Here is a 24,416-nt window from a genome sequence, read left to right as displayed (position 1 = left end):
CCCAAATTCTACTGAACAAACCTTGAGAAGAGTGAAATATTTTTCTAGAATGTAAACCTAATTCATTATAGAAAATTGAAGTAGGATCCTGTAAGGCTACCTGTGGGTGGTGGGGTGTGTGTGTGTGTGTGTGTGTGTGTTGGACAAGTGGTAGTGAAGATGATGGTTGTGGTTGTGATGATGGAGAATGAAAATTGCAACTACTGTGTGTAGTACCTTGACTGCCATTATACCTTAATTTTGGAAAGGAGCTCCAGAAGCTTTTACGCTCTCAGAGCTCTCAGAGGTGAAATGCACAATATATATTTATCATTATCATGGCTCTTTTGTGATCCCTGAACAATAGATGCATGAAGAGCTCCTGAATGAATTTCTAATTGAAATGGCTTTTTCAGTAGGGACTTTCCATTTGCTTCTAGCTTCCTCCAGGTTGTCAGTCCTCTCTTTATTTATAAGTTTTAATACTATTTTTGAAAGCAGGATAACACCCATCAGGGCTGCAGCAGTCCAGTTGTGCAAGGCATTTAATGCCCAGTCACGCAGTCTGAATCCAACCTGAAGTCTGCTTGTCGAGCCATTAGCCTTACCCCTGTGGCGTCTGCCTGGAGAAGGAAAGCTTTTTTACCTCCTAATTCTCACAAAAGTCCAGCGTGGGATGGTGCAGTCCTCACCATTTAGCCATCTGATGCTCTCCCCTTTCTAAGGGTAATACTGAAGCACACACAAGATACTGGACTGTGCCACCCCACTGAGCTCCAGCTTACATTGCAAGAAGCTGCAAATCTGTTAATGCACTTTCAAACCCATGCACTGCCTTCTCTTTTCCTTATCCCTGAAGGGAAGTATTTTTAGTCCTAGATGCTGGAACTACTGTGATTCAAAACCTTTTAGTAACTTTCTTTGGAATGCTGATGAGTTAAAACCAGAATTAAACAAAACTAGAAAATACTTTTAAAGTAACATTTAATGAATACACATTTACAAAAGTCATCATCCCTTAACATGCGGAAAGTGCACAAAAATAATATGAAAGTACAAAAATTTTTCTAGAATACAGGAAACATATCAGCAGTAAAGAAGTTTAGTTTAACTTTTGTTTTAATGTAAAATAGTTTGGATCTGTTAAAAGGAATACTGTTCACCCAAAGCACCTATTTTCATCTGTTGTAAACTCATTTTTTCTACCTTAAGTAAACTGGAGGAGTCAGCTGTGTTAATATGGTCAAATTAATTTCATGGTTTTGGGAGGAGGGAGGTTGTGGGAAGGACAGAAGGAGAACTTGGGCTTTCTTTGGTCAGCTGGTGGGGCTTGGAGCTCTTGTGGTTGGGGCCAAAGGTCAGGTTTGGCAATGCAGCTGTTATGCCAAAACCACCAGAGTGCTCTTTAGCTTCAGGCTTCATGGATTGCTTTTAAGTACTCAGGTAGAGCATTTTTACTAGGCTATAAAAGTAGAGTTCATTTTTTTCTATAGGTCAGTATTTTACCTATGAATGGCATTTTCTATTTTCGGTGATGGACTGTGAGCCAGGATAAACACATTACTCCTTTCTTTAACAAAAAAGAGCATGGTTAACTCCAAAGGCTTCTCTAGACCAACCTGAATGATACTTAAACTTTAATCAACCAATGCTCAAGTCAAAGAGCAGTATCCAGCCCCGGTACACCTGACTGTTCTGCATAACATAGATGAGTAGTGACATTTTCCCTGTCTTTTCCACTGATACTGTAGGTTCAGCACCATATAACATGACTCTACTCAATGTCTTCCAGCTTTTTGTATTCTTGCTTGGGTTTATCAAAGATAAGTTGAAGGAGCATGTGTTCTGTGTACCTTTGCAACTAGTTTTAAATAAACACAAATTGAAATAAAAAAGACTATCTACAATAGTGTGATGAAAGCAACACCCTCATCCAATGGTAATGAAATTGATAAGGTCACTTTAGAAATGACTTGGCAATATATAGCAAATGCTAGTAAAAGTTGTTTAATTCTATACTCCCAATTCTTGGCAGGTATTCTGAGGAAATAATTAAAAATATGGAAAAACATTATTAGTGCAAAGATACCTGAAATGTTATTTGTTTTAGTAAAAACAATGGATATAGTCTACATGTTTAATAAGGAAAGAGGTTTGAAAAATGCCTATTTGATGTGATATTATGCAGCCATTAAGAAAATATATCACGTAAGGCCAGACTAATGCCTGTAATCCCAGTGCTTTGTGAGGCAGAGGCAGGTAGATCACTTGTGGCCAGCAGTTCAAGACCAGCCTGACCAATGTGGTGAAACCCTATCTGTACTAAAAGTACAAAAATTAGCTAGGCATAGTGGCATATGCCTGTAGTCCCAGCTACTCAGGAGGCTGATGCACAAGAATCGCTTGAACCTGGGAGAAGGAGGTTGCAGTGAGCTGAGATTGTGCCATTGCACTCCAGCCTGAGCAACAGAGCAAGACTGTCTCAAAAAAATAAAAGATAATAAAAAAAGGAAAATAAAGCCTCTAGAAAAACAAAGCCTTTAAAAAAGGATGTAAAATTAAATATATAAGGTAGACAGAATTATTTTCAAAAAGTTTTATAGAAAAATATCCTGGATTGTTGATGATGTTTTAATATATTTTAATCATTTTTGTATAATGTCATGTATAATATGTTATAATGAAAGTAAAAAAAAAAAAAGGTCTTAGTAGATCAGGCAGAAAAATGCCAAACTCAGTGCCTATTGGTTATTTTGGTATGTGGGAAGATCATGCATAAGGCTCCTTTTAGCTCCATGCTTGAGCTAGGAAAGTTAATCCCCCTGCAGGTCACCTTGGAAAGGGTACTATCAGCACAGAAAAACAGTGAGAACCATCCTAAATTTCAGCAAGGATTTGAGAAAGATCCACATAATGACGAATCTTCACACCTCTCTGCCCCATGACTTTCCGTAATTTTCGATCATCTATGCATTGTTCAAATTTATACCTGCAGATTATTTATTTAATTTTACTGCTTACAATTATAATAGACTAAGACAGGTATAGAAGCTACTTATTTATACTAGAAATTAATAGATGGCAAATATTGAATAATATTTGGAATATAAAATTTACAAAGCATATTATAATACCTAAATAATACTAAACCTAATATAGTGTAACTTTACAATGTTTATTTAGCTTGCTGTCTAAAATTCTGGTTTATTTGAACTTTTTGATCCAGAACTTTTATCAACCCTTCTTTGCTTATGCACAATGCAAGTGAAATCCAAGTTGATATCCCTCCATTTTTATTCAATCTTTCCTACACCTATTCTTTGTAGAGGAAGAATTACATGCCAACTCTATAGATTTGCATGTATCCAAGACATGGTTACTTTTAATCAATTGTAAATTTTTCTTGTGTTATAAAAATAGTTCCCCTCAGTAAATATCTGTATTGAGAAAAGCAAAGTCAAGGTGTCATTTCACTAGAATTCATCATGGTAATATTTATGTTTGCCTTTACTTCCAAAAAACAACAAAAAAACTCATTCCCTTTTCACATTTCATGTGACCCACTTCTTCAGATATACCTAATAAAGCCTTTATCAGTGGTCACCATTGTGCTGTTTTTCCTTTCACTTAACTCAGCCCTTGAGCCAGAGAAGGAAGTTGCACATACTTCTACTGGATTTTGCAAGATATTAGGTCATACATGTTGCCCATAGTAAGGAAACTCTTTAGTGTAAAACCACAAAGCTAATTTCAATCTCAGCCCCATAGCCTCCGGGAAAATAAGAGGCAGGGATCTGCACTGATTCTTCACTAACCTGAGATAAAATGGTGATCTCTTCCAGTATGTCAATTTCTCAAACACAGGCAGTGTTTCCTTCAGTCACGGTGTAAGAAAAAAGCTTTCCTAACTATATCCATCATTCTTCTTTAAACATTCAACACTGTAGTTCAGAACTCCATGTAAATTGAACTTTGTTTTAAATATTTGATTTTCCATTCAATGCTGATTTCTAGTGTTTTGAGTTCCTTTCCCAGCCCTGGCGGATCCTTGTAAGGGTGTTGTCTACACATGGCATGATTAGGACAAACTTGATCACCAGCACGGTGCAAGGAATGATGAGCCCTAACACATAGGCTGCAGGAAGATACCATTTGAGATTTGAAGGGCTGAGGAATCTCTTCCCACCGTACACCAGGGTATGGGCTGTACACAAGATCAGGGTCAAATAACCCAGTTTGGACTATAAACAAGAAACAAAAATATGTAAGTTAACATTATTTACATCTTAAAGTGAAACACTCTAAGCCAGTGATGGATATTTGTCAACAATCACAAACATTTGAGACCTATAATGTTTAGGACACTTTGTTAAGTACTGAAAAAAAGCACTAACCCTTCCTCAGGATGGTAAATACTTCATTTAAAACAAGATCATTGCTTACAAATGACATAGTAGCTTCACCTTAACCTAGCTGGATGGAAAAAAGTTTCCCAGGAGTAAACTCTTCCAAGTTAGAATAAATCATTAGCTTGCCTTGGTTCCCAAAGGTGAAACTCTTTTATTTATCATCTTTTCTAGAGGTCAGAAATGAATATGACACAGTATGACCTCAAGAAGCACCATCTTAGTATATGTTACTGACTAAAACCAGATCCTAGCTCATTTCTATCACAACAAAGAGCAATAGCCAATCTTACTTGTTTCAGCCTACATTTTAAAGCTTATTGTTTATTTCGACCTTAATACTTTGAACAAAAGTGTTAATGAGAACATGTTGACTGAATTTGGTCCCTGGGAGAAATTGCAAGACTTAAGATTCCAATAGTTCTAAAAAATTCTAACCTGATTTTAAAGACTAATGGTCTTTTCTATTATACTCATAATAAGCATGCATCGGAATCATCTTGAAGGCTCATTAAATTTCTGGGCCACATTTTCAGAGTTTCTGATTCAGTAGGCCTGGGTGTGGCCTGGGGTTTTGTGTATCTAACAAGTTTCCAGGTGATGCAGATGCTGCTGGTCCTACTCAAAGTGCCATACTTTGAGGACCACTGGTCTACAAGAATGTGTAGTTACTAACTGCCTTTAAAGAGGGGTTGGTTGGTGGTTGACATGTGGAAGAAAACAATTTTCCCTCTTATAGGAGAGCATTAAGTCTTCGGGTGTGATGACATCTATCAAATCTTGCTATGAAGATTTTAAACTTTATCTCAACATCTGGTTTTCCATATCTATATGTCCATGTTGTAAGGTTAATTTTTAGATGGTGAAATTTTGTCTTGGGGTTTCTTTTCACCTTGTACCTAGTACATCTCCTCACATAAATCATAATAGTTCTTGGTACTTTTCACCCTATAGTCTTAGCTGTAGATCTGGAGGCAGTCAGGAATCTTGGCAAGCATTAAGAAATCAAACCATTATGGATTCTGCCTTTTGTACCTTGGTTCAGTGTTTTCTAATTTGAATTTTTAAATGTGATTGCTAGGGAAGTGATGGAGCAAAATGAAAAGTTAGGCATGATCTTGAAGTTCTTACCTGGACAAATCGGAACTCTCTCCAGTTGACTGCATTGCTAACAGATGGCAAAGAAGTGATTCCCAAGAGTACAAACAGAAAAAATCCAAGTATTCCCAAAGCCACATATGAATCACTAAGCCAGGCTGAGGAGGTACTAAATGGATTCTCCTTCTTGAGTATTGCCTAAGAAAAATTATAAGCAATTATAAAACTACATTTTTACAAACTGCCCACACTTTGAAGGGGACTGAAAAATACCTCAGCATGAATTATTTGCACAAAGCAAATTGTATGGCATTTCTTAAAAATTATTTTAAAATAACTTCAGTGAAAAATGCACTTAGAAATTACATTTTTTGGCAAAAAAAAAAAAAAGTAATTGGTTCTGTTTGGACTTGATTCTAGGAGTTGTGTAGAAAGTTTTGATTTTCCCTGTAAATTCTAAAAGACAGTAAACACTCACTTATACCTTCATTACCATCTGCATTTTGACCCCCAAGCAAAACTTGATGCTCTCAAACAATTACATCAGAATTCTGTTTTTCTGCTTTGTATGTGGATTACTCACACTCTCACAGCAGATTCTTTCACGTTTGTTCTGTCATAATATAATACATCAGTCTTGCACCACAAGTTGAGAGGAATCAGACACTTGTAGTGTGACTCTTACCCAGGAAACTTACATATATTTCTTAGGAAAATAATAGAGAAACCCATAGAAGCAACATTAATGACTAATAATTTTTGAGACTGAAGTAAGATCTATCAAAACTAGCTATTTCTAAACTAGAACTGACTTATAGCACTTCCTCTGGGAGTTTTTTAAAACTCCTTCAGCTGATTCTCACTGAATCTTTTGATTATGCATAAGATAATATTTGATATTTGCTCAGAATTATTTGGTTTTCTAGTTATTGAGGCCAACTTCTCCCAAGTCAAACATTAAGGGAATTATAAGCACTCTTTTGTGAATTTGTTTGCTTTAGTGTGGCACATGTTTGGTTAGCCCCCTTACTTATAAGATGGTTGGTTTTGACTTCCAAAAGGAAGTAACATGCATAAGAATAGAAGCTTGAAAACACATTAGTTAACATTTGACTGCCAACCAGAGGGATTCAAGCAGGTGTCTTTAGGTTTCTTGAGCCATGAAATCTGTCGGTTTGCCAATATCTCTATGAGCCCTGCAAATACACATCTGGACCCAAGTGAACCTGAAAAGTAAACATTTATTCTTTTTTTTTTTTTTTGAGATGGAGTCTTGCTCTGTCACCCAGGCTGGAGTGCAGTGGCATGATCTGGGCTCACTGCAACTTCCACCTCCTGGGTTTAAGCGAGTCTCCTGCCTCAGCCTCCCAGGTAGCTGGGATTACAGGTGCCCACCACCATGCCCAGCTAATTTTTGTATTTTTAGTAGAGATGGGGTTTCACCATGTTGGGGCCAGGATGGTTTTGATCTCTTGACCTCATGATTCACCCACCTCAGCATCCCAAAGTGCTGGGATTACAGGCGTGAACCACCACACCCAGCAAACTTTTATTCTTAATAGTTGTATGAGATCTAAACTGGATTCATTTTAAAAAACTGACATGACATTTCTAATTCTAGTTACTTTAAAAAAGAAGATGCTTAGAAGAGTGACTTCCTATAATTATGAAATGGAATATGATGTAGCAATAGTCTCTGATTTCAGGAGTAGAGGAAAATACATAAGAAGAGATTTACCTGGGTAACGGTTAGGTTTCCCAACCTCCATCGTACATAATATCGAATAGGAATCACAAGTGTGTAGAGGACATGAAGGAAGGCAAATCCCAGAGCCAGCAAGCCAAGCTGCTTTCGGCAAAGCATCCAGTGGTCCAGCCAGTCTGGGAATCGACGGTATTTTGTGCCTCGGTACAGTTGTAGAATGGCAGCAATAACACCAGGGAGGTAAACCAAAGCAAGCAGTGTAAGTGCTGTTATTGGAAAGACACGATTTGGAATGGAAATAGCCATACGAAATGTATTATCTTTCTTTTCATAAACGTAAGGGTAGATTACGTCTCTTATAACACAATAGAAAAACAAGAAGATACACAGAACAGCAGACAAATAGAAGGGGAACCTCCACATTGGAAATAGTTGCAGGGGGTACTTTTCAATTTCTTTGGCTGCTGTGAGTGATCCTTGATCCATTGGAGTAAGTCCAAGATTACGAACAATATCCATCACTCTTTGCTTGGCTTTGCTGTCATTTCCACACACAAATACCTGGTTTAAAAACAATTAATTCTGTATTTACTCCTTTTCTTTATTTAATAATTATTTTGAAAGGCTACAACAGCACCATGCAGAATGATGACATGTAACAGTGAACCGTTTTTAAAATAAGGACGTAGAATTAACATATCTAACAAGATGCTTTAAACTTGTTTGTGGTGTCCTAGATAGGTAAGTACCATGGTTTTTAGTTGATGATGGTTTTAGGCACATCATACTTATATAAGACCTGGTTCTCTGCTTAATGAGTAGTTTGATCTTTCTTCTGTGTTTGTGGTGCCGCATCACTTATGAATGCTTCTAATCTCAGTGCATAAATGGAACCAGTTTCATACAAGGTAATGGAAGTAGAAAAGGATATTCACCAAGTATTAGTTTCTAGTACTGACAAGAAGCCTCCAGAGGCTGACACCATGGGGTTCCATCAAACTAAAATCCGAGGGTGCATACAGTGGGAGATGAATTGCAACAGTTGACCACCTTACTTGGTCAAGCTCAAGAAAATTATTCACAACACATATTAGCAAAATGTAATATTTAGTGGGTATTTGATCTTGGAATTATATTTTAGAATCTTTGAGGCAAGTGCACATTTAATGGTTCATTTTTTAAAGATTGAGTGTAGATTTGTTTAATCTTACCTGCCGACTTGCATCCAGTGCTCCTGACTGGAGAGCCCAGGCTGAGATGGTGTTAAATGCTTTTACCACGTGGGCTCCTGGCACCAACTGAGCAAGGTACTCTGCATTAGACTCTGGATACTGATTGATTTTGAGGTTGTTGCTGATATCTACCAATATTTTTCCATTGAGAACCTCAGTTAATTCTGTGAGAAAATCATAATGCTCTCTGTGGATTGCTATGATTATGATGTCAGACTTCTTGGCTGCTTCTGAATAGCTCAAGACTTCTGCACCATTGGGCAGTAGATTGTTCTTCTGGGGGTTTCGACTTCCAAAAACAATAGAATAACCACACTGGAGCATTTTCAATCCCAATGATCTTCCAAAATCACCAGTCCCAAAAATACATACAATCTCTTGCTTTTCTGAAGAATTCATAGTAAGAGGAAGTGCATCTATACAAGTTTTCTCCATAACTGAAAAATAATAACACAAATGCCCAACAAAATATAAATGCGCTGTGCATGGAAAATTAAAGAGAGCTATATCCAGGAAGTATAGTAATTGACTTGTTCTAATCTAATTGTCTTAACTATATTTACCCCCAAATTTGGAAGGAGTGAAAATTGTCATATATATTCTCATATGTGTCTTATGTAACAAAATCACTGGTGAAAAGCTTCCGTTTGATAAAAGGATACAGGACAAAATCTGACCAAAAAATGCACCAATAAATTATAGATGAATTCACTTGTTTAGTGATACAAAAAAACCTAAATAAAACATTAGCAAACAGAATCCAGCAGCTTGTTAATAGAAGGTATATGTTGATCATATGGGGATTATTCTACAAATGTGAAGATCAGCTCTACAAGTTCAATTTTAGAAACTTCATTAATAGAACTTAAAAGATTAAAATTTAATCTTATATTAAAGGATTTAAGGAAAATGTCCATCTTATTTGTGTATGTTAAAAAAGACATCTGTTAAAATTCAATATTTATTCTTGATTCACAGTGAAAGAGAAATACATAGATATTTCCTTAACATATAAAAGTTATTGATCTTAACCTAAAATTCAGCATTATGCCTAAAAACATGAGTAGAAACATTTCCAACAAAGTCAGGAATCAGACAAATATGTCTGCTATGACCACTTTAGTTATTGTTCTGGAAGTTCTAACTAACATAACTGGATCAGAGAAAGAAATCAGAGGTACAGAAATTCAAGAGGGATTCCAGATGATCAAACAAGGGAAAATCAACCAAAAAAGTATCATACATATTAAAACAATTCAACATCTGGTCTGGGAACTAGATTAAAATCAATATTCTTCATATATTAAAAAAGAAACCAGTAAGAAGATTTAATCCATGAAAGGATCCTACTTATAGGTGCAACAAAATAAAGACAATATGTAACAAGATAGCAAGGTATGTGCAACATCTATATGAAAAATATTTTAAATGCTCTTAAGAATCAGGAGAAGAAAAGTTATATAAATGAAAATGTACAGCATGTTCTTGGATGGCAAGGCTCACAAGATGTCAGTTTTCCCTAATTTAATCTATAAATTCTGAAAAGTAGGTTAATAAATGGGATGCTAGTCATATTAAATATTAACACTTTTATAAAGCCAAAATAATTAAATAATGTGGTACTATCAAAGAAATAGATAAAGTTCTGGACAGGAACAGTGGCTCATGCCTGTAATCCCAGCACTTTGGGAGGCCAAGGCAGGTGGATCACTTGAGGCCAGGAGTTTGAAACCAGCCTGGCTGACATAGTGAAATCCCATCTCTACTAAAAATACAAATATTAGCCAGGTGTAGTGACAGGCGCCTGTAATCCCAGCTACTCAGGAGGCCACTGCACTCCAGCCTGAGCAACAGAGAGAGACTTTGTGTCCAAAAAAAAAAAAAAAAGGAAAAAGAAAAAAGAAAGTAGACAAATTTTAATGAATGAGTTTAAAAAAATTCAGAAATGGACCCAAACACATGATAAATAGCATCTCAGGTCAATGAGAAAACAGATTATTTAATAGCTAATGTTGTAATGACCCAACAGGTTCACTTTGCCTGTTATCTAGACAGAGCTGATTTATTCAAATGAAAGAACATTTCAGCTCTTTAGGAGAGTCCCGAAATTTCCTTTATTTTAATGTCATAATCTCCAAGGTTATCAGAAACTTGCATTCAAGAGCACCTGTCAAAGTTTTACAGCTGATTATAAAACCATCTCCTAAAGAGGACCAAATCAAGATAACAATTGTCTGCAGATGACAGAAATGTTTTAGGGAAGCCACAGTCAAAGAAATTGACAAGGAAACTTGTTATCTCTGTGGCACACAAAAATTCAATGTAACAATTGTAGTATTACTGATAACATATACTGAGGCATATTAGAATTATAGAAATCTTATACAATTTTATAACACATACTAATAACATGTTTATATGACTATAACTCAAAGAAAGTTAAACACCATTTTATATTTGACAATGTTTCTTAAATGATTTTAATACATTAAATAAGCCCAATATATCTTTTTGAACTTTAGGAGATCTAATTTTTTTTTTTAACTTAGAATTTGATCTTGGAAGGTTTGTCAAATATCAAAGGTTTAAAACACTGGATATCACAAAATAGAGTCCCATGTCACCAGAAGTTATTCATTTACTCAAAATGACAACTCAGGGCTGGGCATAGTGGTGCACACCTATAGTCCTAGCTACACTGAGACTGAGACATGAGAATTGCTTGAACTTGGGAGGTGGAGGTTGCAGTGAGCCGAGATCGCACCACTGCACCCCAGCCTGGGTGACAGAGTGAGAGTCTGTCCCCTGCCCCCAGAAAATTGCTGGCAGCAATTCCTTCAGAGCCCTCCACGCATATAAACACACACACACACACACACACACACACACACACACATACACACAAAATGTAAGACGAACAGAAGGCCTTCAAGACACAGATTCCAGACCCAGTCTCAAACCAAGAGTAGTCCTCCAAACAAGTTCCTTATTCTCTGTCCAATTAGATACCCCCTAATGGGGCTACAGACAGACACTCTGTAATGGGGCTACAGCTACACACACCTTGTAATGGAGCTACAGGCAGATACCTTGTGATGGGGCTATAGATAGACACTCTGGGAGGTTACTAAGAGACAGCAGCACCTCCAGAGAGGCCAATAAATCAGGAGAAGGAAGGGGCTGTTGGTAGCTGACTGGAATACTCACCAAATCAGACACCTCGCATGGAGGCTACAGCTACAGACACCCAGTGATGAGGCTACAGTTATGGGATATCTCCCTAGCAATATTTCTCCACTACCATTGAATCCATGCATATTGGGTCAGCAGCACCCCACTGGCAGAGAGTGCCAGAGTCAGCCCCTAGTCCAAGAGAACTAGGCAGCCACTTGGGCTGGCCTCCGGATCCATCATCAGAGGTGGGCTACACAGCAGGTAACCACAAAGGCAATCCTGGTCGAGCCCCCAAATTTGTAACTGCCCAGTGGGTTCACCTTGCCTGCTGCCTAGACAGAGCTGATTTATCATGACAGGGGGATTGCAGTGGAGAAGGAGTAATCCAGGCATAGCTGGCTGTACAGGAGATGCGAGTATTATTATTACACAAATCAGTTTCCTGGAGCATGAAGATCAGAGTTCTTAAAGATAATTTAAATTAAAGTAGGAGCTTGGAAGTGGGGAGTGCTGATTAGTCACATTGGAGATGGACTCATAAAGGGGATCGCAGAACTGGTTGAGCCAGATTACCAACTTGGGTGATGTCAGCTGATCCATCCAGTGCAGGGTCTGCAAAATATCTGAAGCACTGATCTTAGGTTTTACAATAGTAATGCTATCCATAGGAGCAATGTGGGGAAGGTCAGACTCTTGCAGCCAGAGGCTGCATGACCCCTAAAATGTACTAACTAATCATGTAGTTAATTTGTTAGTCCCACAAAGGCAGACTGGTCCCCAGGCAAGAAGTGGGTCTTTTTGGGAAAAGGGACATTATCAATTTTGTTTCAGAGTCAAACCATAAACTAAATTCCTTCCTAAGGTTAGTTCTGCCTACACCCAGGAATGAACAAAGACAGCTTAAAGGTTAGAAGCAAGATGGAGTCAGTTAGGTCTGATCTGTGTCACTGTCATAATTTCTTCAGTTATAATTTTTGCAAAGGTGGTTTCAATGTTGGGGCAATTCAACAGCTACCTGAAAGAAAAAAATAAATTTATACCTTATACTCCACCCCAAGGTAAATTCAAAATAAATGAAAACTTTATTTTTAAAAAAATGAAACTAGAACAGAACTAGAAGAAACCATAGAACATTCTTTCATAATCTTAGAGGGGAAGGTCCTTTTCCTACATCATTAAACCATTAACAAACAGTTGGACAAATGTGATTGCATAAAAATAAATAGGTTCTGCAGTGCAAAACCCACTAAGCAATGTCAGAATGAAGATAATCAACAAACTGGCAAAAATATTTTCAACTCATATAAATCAATGAGAAAAAAACAATTGCCCATTAGAAAATTGGGCAAAGTATATGAGCTGATAGTTTGTCCTAAGGAAATATATAAAAGACTTTTAAACACAGTAAAAGATTCTTAATATTACCCAAAACTAAAAAAAAATGTATGTTGAAACTAAACTGAAATACTGTTATGAATCATGTGACTGTTTGTAAAATTTAAATAAAAAACCAGTTTCTATGATCTGCAATAATCTAGGTTGCTTTCTATACTTTTGAAGAATATTTTTTCTTCAGTGTTGAGTTTTTCTCAAAATCTTTCTTTCCCAATATTTAGTTTAAGCTTTCAGTTGATCTTTTATTTTTTTGGTGCATGCATGTGTGTGTGTGTGTGTGTGTGTGTGTGTGTGTGTGTGTCTATTGTTCGATGATGTATCTTCAGTGCTCAGAAAAGGACTAACTACCACAGTCTAGGAATGTATAAATATTCGTTGAACAACATTAAAAGAGTAGGATGAAGGGGCTGCAAGTAGAAAAGTTTACTCTGTGTCCCAGGCACAGTGTGAGATAAATAAAGAGGAAGATGCTGAATGATTAAAGAGTAACCAATGGAGAAGAGTAAGAAAGAAGGAAAGAGGCAGAAGAGATGTTGTAAGAACATTATTTCTTTCACCTAAATGGGTTGAAAGTAAAACTCTGTGAATTTGATGCAGAATTTTCAAAGCACACGTAATCACTACTCAATTATCCTATGGTGGATTTCATGCAGATTGCACAGTGTATGTGGGGTTTGCACCTTTTTCCTGGCATTTCAGAAATTTGTGCTTTCCATTTTAACCTATCAAAAACACCTATATTCTTACCTGAGCTTATCTGAAGTTGCATGCCTCTACCACAAGCAGAGCATTTAGGTCTTTGTAGGGAGGTAGAAGTTATGGGAGAAAGGGACAAGAAAGACAGGACATTCCTGCACTCCCACAGAAACTCTGAATAATCTAATTAAATACAACATCTGAATCATTTTATAAATGAACTGGTGACTGGTATCCTGAATGGGTGTCATCAAAGATCATGACCACATGTGGGAAAGTACCTGTAGATGATCAGGGACCTTTGTATAAAAGTGCAGCTGTGCCTTTGAAAATTTCTTACTAGCATCTGCACATGCAGACTAGTTTAGCAATTTACCTTCTATTGGTTGGTTGCCAATCAGTTAACACCTAGTTTTATAAATCAAACCTTCAAACTGCTGAACAATGCCTTCATTATTCTACTGTAGAACTGGTTTGTGTCACAAAAGAATGTCTGACTGCCTATCCCCTCACTTAAAAAAATTATTTTATCCTAATATTTTTATTCTGTCTTTCATACTGGATGAACATTTGCAAGCAAAATGTAGATTTGATGCAGTTGCCAGTATCCTGTAATGAGATGGGTTTGTCAATTGAAATATTCTCATTTGGATTATCTTAATCATTGCGAAGAGAGAGTGATTCCAGACTATTTTGACTGTTTGGTCACTACATTCATTTATTCTAATCTTTCATGAAGTTTTTTAATGAAGATATTGACTACATGGCCCTATTTTTTGCTTCGCCTCTTACCAGCAATGTCATCTTGAGCAAGTTACTCAAACTCTTTGTGTCTCAGTTTCATCATCTGTAAACTGAGGGATTGCTAGTACCTACTTCAGAGATACTGTGAGTGAAGAGAGCAAAAATCAGCTAATGACCACGAACAGGTACTGGAGACAAAATCTCCATATCTGAGGAATTTAGAAGTATCATGAAGGGAGCAAAGACCGCCTGGTGACCATCAAATAGGCCATCAGAGGCAAAACTCCATAGCGAGGGAATTTAGAAGTAATTAAAGTTCTTTAGTATCTAAATAGGCACCTGGTTCCAGGCCTCTTTCAAAAAAATTTCTAAGTAACTAAAATTTCTATACATCTCCAGAACGCTATGCTGAAACTCACTGTGCAACCCTTGCTGACAGTAAGGCACCAAAATGACTATAAATGTCATCATTTATCATGACCTATCTGGCTAATATGGTCCAAATTACCCTCAAGCTTCTGTCTTAAGGTTCATAAATGCTCCTAAGGAGAATCCCCCATGGTCTGCTCAGTTCTATCTTGCGAAGGCGCCCTGCTGCACTCTTCTGCAGTGTTCTTTCTTTCCACTAAAACTTTCCTTTTTCAAACCTATACTGTTGTCATTAAATTCTTCTTACCAACCCACAAGTCTACCACTTTCAGATGCTAGGGCTCTCACACCTTGCCCAGCAGTGAAAATTAGATGAATTCCTGTATCTCAAAACAGTTCTTGAGACCTAATAAGTGCTTAAGAGAATGACTATTTTAAATAGATTGGCAATCTATTAGTTACTGAATCAAGTATCTAATTAACATAGCCTTTATATAAACTTTACAAATTAAGGGTTAATTATGCTTATATAACTGTGATTTTTATAAATATATAAAAATATTTGAACTAGAGTGCAGTGATTCTTAAGAATCTCCTACTTGTCCCACTTATTTCTTATAAATAAAACTCTATATAAAATGACTTTTGAGGATCACTTGAGGTCAGGAGTTCGAGACCAGCCTAGCCAACATGGTGACACCCTGCCTCTACTGAAAATACAAAAAAATTGAGGTGGAGGTTTTAGTGAGCCGAGATTGCACCACTGCACTCCAGCCTGGGCAACACAGCGAGAGTCCATCTCAAAAAGAAAAAAGAAAAAAAAAAAAAGAAAAGAAATAGATATATGTATGCATACTCTCAACCACAAGGGAGATCAAGTTGAGGGTGTATTTTGCGTTAAGTATTATATAAAAGATGCTGCTACACCCATTTCAGGCATCTTGAAACTCAAAAGCTGTGTGTAAATATGCATTCATGGAGGTTCCTTGTTCAAAGACTTAAAAAAAGTTTTCTAGTCCTACTTTACTCTTATATCTAGGATAGAAGTAATAAAGAAAATAATAAAAAAGATAGTAAACAGGAAGAAGAGTTATTAAGGGAAAGGTGGGTTAAAATAGTTAAAACATAACATGGGAGTTTCCTCTCCTTACTTCAGTCTCATGGGCTCTCCACAAACCTCAGTTATGTAACAGGAAATACAACAGAAATATTTCTGAGTTTGGAAAATCCGCAGGACTGGTTTTGCCTCTTATGGAATCATCTCCCAGAGATGATAGCCAAGATGGGTAAAGTGATCTCACAAGGTTGTTTACCTAGACTAGGAATTAGCAATCAGTGATGCAGATATGAAGGTGGCAAAGATGACGACGAAGCCATGGTAGAAGCTGACTCTGAGAAACCGTGTGTATGTGTTGTGTGTGTGTGTGTGTGTATGTGAGTGTGTGTGTCATATGGGGGACCAGGTGTGGGTCAGGAGGAGTCCTGTTTATCATCTCTCTCTTTGCAGATCCCACCCCACAGGCCTTGGAAACCTGAGGCAGTATTCTTCTGGGATGTTTCCAACTAGGCTTCCCATGAGGATGTTAGGGCCAGCCTGGCTGGTGAATTTTACTTCTCTCACCTCTCAGAGGTAAGAGGTCTGAGAGGCTCAGGCCTCTTCCAGCTTTTGAGGATGCCAGCATAGTAGAAACATAAAAAGGTCCAAAGAGAATTACAAAAAATAATCTATTTTAAGTTCTTATACTTAAGTCAATGCTTACTAAAAAAATAAATCAATAAAACTTTTGTTTGAAATAATTATAGATTCCAAGGAAGTTATAAAGATAGCACAGGAGGTCCCTGTGCATCTTTCACCCAGTTTCCTCCAGTTTTATGTCACTAGAGTACAATATCCAAACCAGGACACTGACATTGGAGCCATATGCATGTATATTTCCATGTTATTTTATCTCGTGTGTATGCTCATGTACCCATCACTTCAATGAGGTTACAGACTAGACCATCCCTCATGCTGCCCTCCTCACTATCAACGGAACCCCTGGAGGTCATTAATCTGTTCATTATCACTAAAATTTGATCATTTTGAGAATGAATAAAATCACACAGTAATATAAGCCTTTTGAGACTGGCATTTTTTCACTCAGCATAACATCCTTAAGATCCATCAATGATTTTTCCTTTTATTGCTGAGTGGTATTCCACAGTATAGATATACTACTGTTTAACTCTTCATCTAAGGTAGGACATTTTGGTTGTTTCCAGTTTGGGCTATTACAAATAAAGCTTCTATGAGTATTCACGTACAGATTGTTGTATGAAAATAAGTTTTTGTTTTTCTGCGATAAAGACCCCGGGATACAAATTCTGGGTCACATGGTGTTTGTTTAGCATTATAAGACTTGGCTATACTGACTTCGAATGTGAACTAATTTACTTCTAACCAGGTATTTATGAGTCGTGATTTTTTATTTTAGCCATTCTGGTATCTCATTGTGGTTTTAATTTGCATTTGTCTAATGGTTAATGATGTTGCGTATATTTTAATGTGTTTATTTGCTCTCCATGTGTCCTCTTTGGTGAGATGTCTCTTCATGTATTTTGCTTATTTTCTAATTGAACTGTTTGGGTTTATATACTGTTGAGTTTGACAATCTTTATATATTCTACATATGAGTCTCTTGTCAGATATGTGATTTGCAAGCATTTTCTGCCAGTCTATAGCTTGTTTTTTTCATGTCTTAACACATTCAAAGTCATAAAACAAACATTTTTTAATTTGATTATGTCCAATTTATTTATTTATTTTTCTTTTATGGATTGCACTTTCAGTATCTTACCCAAAAACTCTTCACAAAGCCCTAGTCCTGAATATTTTCTTTTAAAAGTTTTACTTGTAAGTCTATGATCTATTTTAAGTTATTTTCATACAAAGTGTAAGGTTTAGGACAAGTTTTATTTTTTGACCTATGAATACATGACTACTCTCCTACTATTTGTTGAAAAGACTATCCTTATTTTTTGCTGAATTGCTTTCAAATTTTTGTGAAACATCAGTTAAACATAGAGGTGTGATTCTATTTCTGCATTCTCTATTCTGTTCCATTGATCTATGTGTCTATCCCTCTGCCAATACCACACAATGTTGATGGCTGTAGCTTTATAATAAGTCTTAAAATTGGGTACAGTGATTCTTCCCACTATGTTCTTTTTCAAAACTATTATAGCTACTCTAGTTCCTTTTAATTCCTATACATTTTAGAATAACCTTGTCATAAATTTTTTAAAATGTACTTTAAATGCTTAAATTAAAAAAAATGCTTAAAAATATTCCAAAACTTCAATGCAAATTAGTTCATGTTTTAGGAGAAAAATATAGATGACTGTGCTAAAAAATTAATTCATACAAAAGCATAATAGCAGTGTGTAGGTACAGGTTAAGCATCCCTAACCCAAAAATATAAACTCAGAAATGCTCCAAAATCCAAACTTTCAGACATGATACCACCATTAGAAAATTTCACACCTGACTTTATGTGACTGGTTGCAGTCAAAAGCAGTCAAAACTCTGTTTTATGCATAAGCCTATTAAACAGTTTGTATAAAATTACATTTGGGCTATGTGTATAAGGTGTATATGAAACATAAATTTTGTGTTTAGACTTGGGTCTCATTCTCAAGATATCTCATTATGTATATGCAAGTACCTTAAAATGCAAAAAAAAAAAAGAAAAAAATCTGAAATCCGAAACATTTCTGGTCCCAAGCGTTTCAGCTGTGGGATACTCAACCTGTACATAATAAATGGGCACAAATTTAAAGTTATATGATGGACTATATGCATAGATCTCATTTAAATAAGAAGTAAAAATCAATTTTGAAGGTCTTTGTGTGTAAGCAGCCTGGGGCTAAATGGTCCCTTTGTCCCTCCCATTCCCTGGAATAGATCCTGTTTCTTGTTTCTTTTAGTAATAAGAACAAAGTCAGCAACCTAACCATATCTCTTCTAAATGGTGGTACTTTCTTGTCTTATACTTGGAAAATGGGCCAATTGTTACCCCCTGAAATTTCATAAAGATAAAAATATATAGATACCTATGCATATAATGCCATTTGTAGACAAAGAAAAGGCAAGAAAATCTTCCCCTTTCTTTGGTACAGATAGGCCTGGAAGGGAAAATTAGCCTCCATGAATCCCTCTTATTTCTTTTATTTTTAAAAAACACACAAAGTATACAAATGAAGATAGATTTCTTTATGTAAAGACTCAACCATTGTTTATGCACATCATTAGAAGTCTAACTTGTTTCTTAGCTCACCTAATTTTACAAAAATATACAAATTAAAAATGCAAAAAAGTTTTATATGAAAAATTTGGAGGTAATCATTATAAAAACAACAGTCTCATCAGTTTCAATCATCACAACCTAATTTTTAGTAACAGAAAATAGTATGCTGGGATCCATCATTAGATAAGTTGGCATAGAAGAACCTACAAAGCTTGGTTTGGAAGGATTCAGAAAGAGAGAGGACATGGTAGTGGTACAGACAGACAGATGTTTTCTCAGCACCTTTTCTCAGCACCAATGATCTTTAATCATTGAAGCAACTTCTTAGTTGCTTATGAAAATACAAATACCTCTGCAAAGGGCTACACTAAGGCTTATGAAAATGCAAAGGGTTACACTAGAAACCAGTGGTTCTCAACCCTGGTGCATATGAGAATCAGGTAGAGAGCCTGATGACCCAGACTCTTGGAGAATCTGAATCAACTGCTCTAGGGTAGAGCCTGGGCATTTTTCTTAAGCTCCCCCAGGTGAATCAAACGTACAGCCAAGCTTGAGAACCACTGCCTTAAAGCTTTTATCAGCTTTTATGTTAGCTTTCATTTAATGGCCTGCTACAGTCATTCTTCTTCCTGGTAACACAATAGAATCAGCTGGGGAGCTGTTAAAATGCTAGGAAACCACCTCCTGAGATTCTGAATCAGTTGATCTGAGGTAGAGCCTAGGCATCTGTATTTTAAAAACCAAACTAAAACAAACTTAAGTGATTCTAAAGAGCACCCGTTTTGGAGAACCACTGGAGGTGGAAAAAGGTAAAGTTATCTTTTTCTTTTCCTTTTTATTTTGGAGAGGTATGGTAGGGAAAGGAAAGATAAGAGGAAGAACAGGATGTTGAGGTTGTAACGAGTTGCAGAAACTTCACCTTCCTTACAATTTTTTCCTCTAAGTCTTCTTTGGCTGAGAAGCTAGAATTCCTCTCTTTTTGAGAACCAGAGGCAAAATGAGTACGTTTGAGTGTGAGTGTGCAGGCCTCGGAAAAGAGAGAGTTCAAAGTATGCCAGATTCAAGACTTGTCAAACTGTAGTTAAGGTTTGTTCCGTAACTCTCTCGAGGAAACCTTAAAGAGTTGTCTTCCAAGAGCCATGAAATCATAATTTGATCAGATCTACTTATACATCTACTCAGTACCCCTAGCAGCAACTATCACATAGTACAGCATAATGTGATAATGTGTCATTAATCAGTTGGGTGAAACCATTAATAAAACCATTCTGCCTGTTTCTCTTTTTGAGAATTCAGCTTTGAATTCTGAAATAATCATTCATCCAAACATCTGAATTCCTCAGACGCTATCCCCTCTGGGCACATACAACCACTAGTGTAGCACAAATCAGAGATCTGGCTTGGCACCTTCCACAGTTGGAATGCAAATAACACCTTCAAACTGTATGAGATGTGACAGGATTTTTTATTTTAATTTAACGGCTGTAAATAGGAGGGTTTTTTAAAAGTCCTTCCTTCTGTTTTATTATTCTTTCTGAATTTCAACCCAAAAGCCCTTGATGACTTGATGACATATTTGTAATGAGCAGAAACCCATCAATCAAATGTTCCCTTTCATCACAAGGCAAAAGGGCAGGAGGGGGTTCTGCAACTATGTCAGTCTTGTTGTGATTCACAGCATTTGCTTTAATATATCCCAGGGACAATTAGAAAGCAAAAAGTATTAAAAAAATAAAAACCTTCCATGAACACACAAACGTATCCAATTATTCACTAGGCTATTTCTGTATTTAGTGAGATCAAGGCTCTCTAGGGATAACAAACATTCACATTCAAGTACATGTTCTTTTATTGGCAGGTATGTATTACTGTAGCAAAATCAGACGACCTTGGTTTAAAAAGATCACTGATTACAGTTTATTTAAAAAAATGCCCATAATAAATGGCTTTTTCTAACATTTTTGGACAGTTCAATCTTTAAGCCATATATAAGTCATTTGAAAATATAAATGTATATTTTAAAATTTAGCTTTGTAGGTAGAAGTAGTGCCGTTTGCAAGGGCAATTTCTTCCTGGTGATATTTATGTATAAACTTCAAATTCTTTATTTTAATATACACATTAACACATTCCTTCATCAAATATTTATTGATCACCTGTTGTGTAGCACATACTGTTCTATAGGTTGAGGGTAAAGAGGTGAAGAATAGAGATCTCACATAGAGTTTGAAAATGTTATCTCCTTACAAAGTGCTAAGCCTGATCTCTGAATTTGTGTGCTTCAAAAACTGTGTGTGTGTATATTATTATAAGAAAGTTGGACAACACATACATAAAAATAAGATGATTTCGGATGGTAGTAAGTGTTCAGAAGAATTCTGAGTAGAGTGATGGAATAGAAAATGTGGGAGGGGAGAGAGAGGGAGACTAGTTTTGAGAATTGTGTAGCATAAGTCTCTCCAAGGAGGTGCCAGTCAAGTGAGGGTTGCCAGATTTAGCAAATAAAAATACATAATGCCAATTAAACTCAAATGTCAGATAAACAAAGAATACTTTTCTAGCATAAGTATATCCTCTGCAATATATGGTGCACATTTGTACTAAAAACACAAATGTGTTTTAATATGAAATTCAAGTTTGAGTGGGCATGATGTATTTTATCTGGCAACCTTAAATCAAGCTGAGATTTGACAGGCAAGAAGGAGTTTGCAGGTGAGTTTTCCAGGCAGAGGGGAAAGTGAGTGCATATGTATGAACTAACTGTGGTAGCAAAGGGCAACCCTTACAAAAATACAGATGCCCCTCAATTTGTGATGGAGTTACCTCCCAATAAACACATCATAAGTTGAAAACATTGTGACAGAAATGCAATTTATACACCTAAACTGCCAACATTTTAGCTTGGCCAAATCTACCTTAAATAAGTTCAGAATACTTAATTAGCCTATAGTTGGGCAAAATCATCTAACATGAAGTCTATTTTATAAGAAAATGTTGATTACCTCATGTAACTTATTGAATACTGTATTGAAAGTGAAAAACAGAATGGTTGTTTGGGTACTCAAAGTATGGCTTCTCCTGAGTGCATATTGCCTCTGTGCCATTGTCAAGTCAAAAAATCTTAAGTTGAGCCATTAACTTACATAAGTTGGGGACAATCTGTACTCAATTTAAAATAGCCTAATTTGCAACTAGGTTAGTAAAGAAGCTATTACTGACATTTAAAAATAATTTCATAGCTGGGTCATATGAAGTGAAAGATTATGAAATGCTTTTATATATCTGTAGCTCTTTTTAACTGAGTGAGAATTAGAGAATGTGGTCAGAGGAACAGGGTCCACTGGAAAGAAACTTCAAGCTTGTGTATTAGTATCTCTTCTTAATTGAATATCAACCAGAACTAAGATAAACCATTCTGATATTAAAATATAATTTGATTGGAAATTTTAATTATAATTACATCAAACTGGTTCTTGGAAACACACACACACACACACACACACACACACACACACACACACCTTTTACTCCAGGGGGAGAGGAACTTGAGTTAAAGAGAGTAAAAGCTTGCCCAAACTAATTTTCAGAACCTACATCTAATTTCTTAGACATGTGCACTTCTCATAAGTTCATATTGCTGCCCATTCTCTTATTATCACATCAGTTTAAGTAAAAATTACAGCAATCCTGTAGCATGATAAATCATCAACTTGTGATTTCCAAAATAAGTTCTAGTAACTACTTAAGTTACTAATGGCTATAGATTAATATAAATATATCATTTAAAGCTCTTTTTCTACATAAAGAAACTACTTCAGGTTGGTTGCTAAAAAACTGATTATTTCAATTGTTTTGTGAGAAAATGTTTTGTATCCCATAGCAACTGAATTTGCTGATTAGTTTTTATGCTAGATAATAGAATGGCACACAAAAACACAGTAATCTTAACTTGCACAGTTTCCTCAAGCCACAACAGCATAATTAAAGGCAATCTTTACATTAATGTTCTATGGACATATATCTTACATGAATTACTAACAATCTATGAACTAACTATGTCATATGCAGCAACTAAAGTGATTGTTAGTAATATTTTACTAACACTCTATAAATTATGAGGAAAGTGAGGTAATAGAGATCTATGTTAACTATTTTAATTGTATTTTAGGAGAAAATTATTTATCTTAAGTTTAGGTTCTTTGTTGAAATTCTAGTTCAATTAAAAATCTCGTTAATACATGTTGCCACATTTTGAGCTCAGCAGTATCTGTCAAGATAAATTTAGATTGTTTTATAATTCTCTGGCCCAGAATTTCATCAGGTAGGTTCATTATCTGCTGTTCAAGCTGGTTAGTTTATCTGATTAAAGCCCAGGACTCATGACAACAAGGTCAGGGATTCAGTTGTGTCTCTGGGTTAATTTACCTTGACTTCCATTTACATATTAAATCCTGAACAAGTTCTTACAAATCTGTGGGTCACCAAAGATTAAGCATCCGGTCAGACCAGGACCAGTGGATTGCCACTATCAGAAAAACAGCTCTATCTCATGGCTTTGGTGGCATTTGGCTTGTATGCACTATATAAGCATTTGCTTAATCTGATGATCTGCATCAACTCCCCTAATATTTAGTGTTCATTAGTGAGTTTTGCTTTTCTAGGTCTATTGTGGTCAGAGATATTTGGGAAATAAATTGTAATTTCAATTTTGAATTAACTTTGTTCAAATAAAATTTCTTAAGAATGGGCATTTATCTTTACATTAAGGCCAATAGGAGTTATCTAAATACTGCTAACTGCCAGTTAGTTTGGAGACAGCAGTTTTGTTGTGGCTCTTGACCCCAGCCCCAGTCCTTGCTGTTGGAGGAGTTCCATTCTGCTTTAGGGTATCTCCCAACCATTTTTAGAAATCTCCAGGGGCAGTCCGCAATGCTTATGAATATAGCCTACTTCATCTTCTTTTGGGTAACTTCTAATGTGGCACTGAGAGGCAAGGACTCCCCAGGGCCCCAATGCCTCTGATATTTGCTGAGACCCGTCCGATGGAGCTGCTGGGCATAATCTGGCCTTGCAGCTGCTCCATTTCTGACCCCAGGGAAGAAAGTGCTCTTGAAATTCTCTCCTCTAACCTTTTGTAATATTCTGATATACAAGCTTGAGAGCAGTGCTAGTTGATAAATATTTTAAAATAAATAGCTCTTTCTTTTTAGTTTCAAGGTTTTTATTTTATTTTAGTTTTTGAGACATACCCTTGCTCTGTCACCGAGGCTGGAGTGCAGTGGTGTGATCTCAGCTCACTGCAACCTCTGCCTCCTGGGTTCAAGCGATTCTC

The 24,416-nt window shown here is 36.3% G+C and overlaps 1 protein-coding gene across 2 annotated transcripts in view; it reads right to left on the bottom strand.

The window, feature by feature from the left end:
* Positions 1-2,627: 2,627 nt before the first annotated feature.
* The window catches only part of STEAP4 (STEAP family member 4), a 28,147-nt gene continuing 6,358 nt past the window's right edge, over positions 2,628-24,416 (bottom strand). Inside the window, exons 2-5 of one of the 2 annotated variants that reach the window (XM_011996026.1) lie at positions 8,400-8,857; positions 7,222-7,749; positions 5,517-5,681; positions 3,043-4,220 (exon numbers count right to left, since the gene is read on the bottom strand). In XM_011996026.1, coding sequence (XP_011851416.1) covers positions 3,990-4,220; positions 5,517-5,681; positions 7,222-7,749; positions 8,400-8,855 — 1,380 coding nt within the window. In that variant the 5' untranslated portion in view covers positions 8,856-8,857 and the 3' untranslated portion in view covers positions 3,043-3,989. Of the gene's footprint in view, positions 4,221-5,516; positions 5,682-7,221; positions 7,750-8,399; positions 8,858-24,416 lie in introns of both variants that reach the window. The other variant, XM_011996027.1, reaches the window with a different exon arrangement.

This window comes from Mandrillus leucophaeus, unplaced genomic scaffold, assembly GCF_000951045.1.
Source record: "Mandrillus leucophaeus isolate KB7577 unplaced genomic scaffold, Mleu.le_1.0 Scaffold50, whole genome shotgun sequence".
NCBI classification, from domain to species: domain Eukaryota; kingdom Metazoa; phylum Chordata; class Mammalia; order Primates; family Cercopithecidae; genus Mandrillus; species Mandrillus leucophaeus.
The sequence above is the reverse complement of the archived record's forward strand: the minus strand, read 5'-3'. Positions and strand labels throughout refer to the sequence as shown.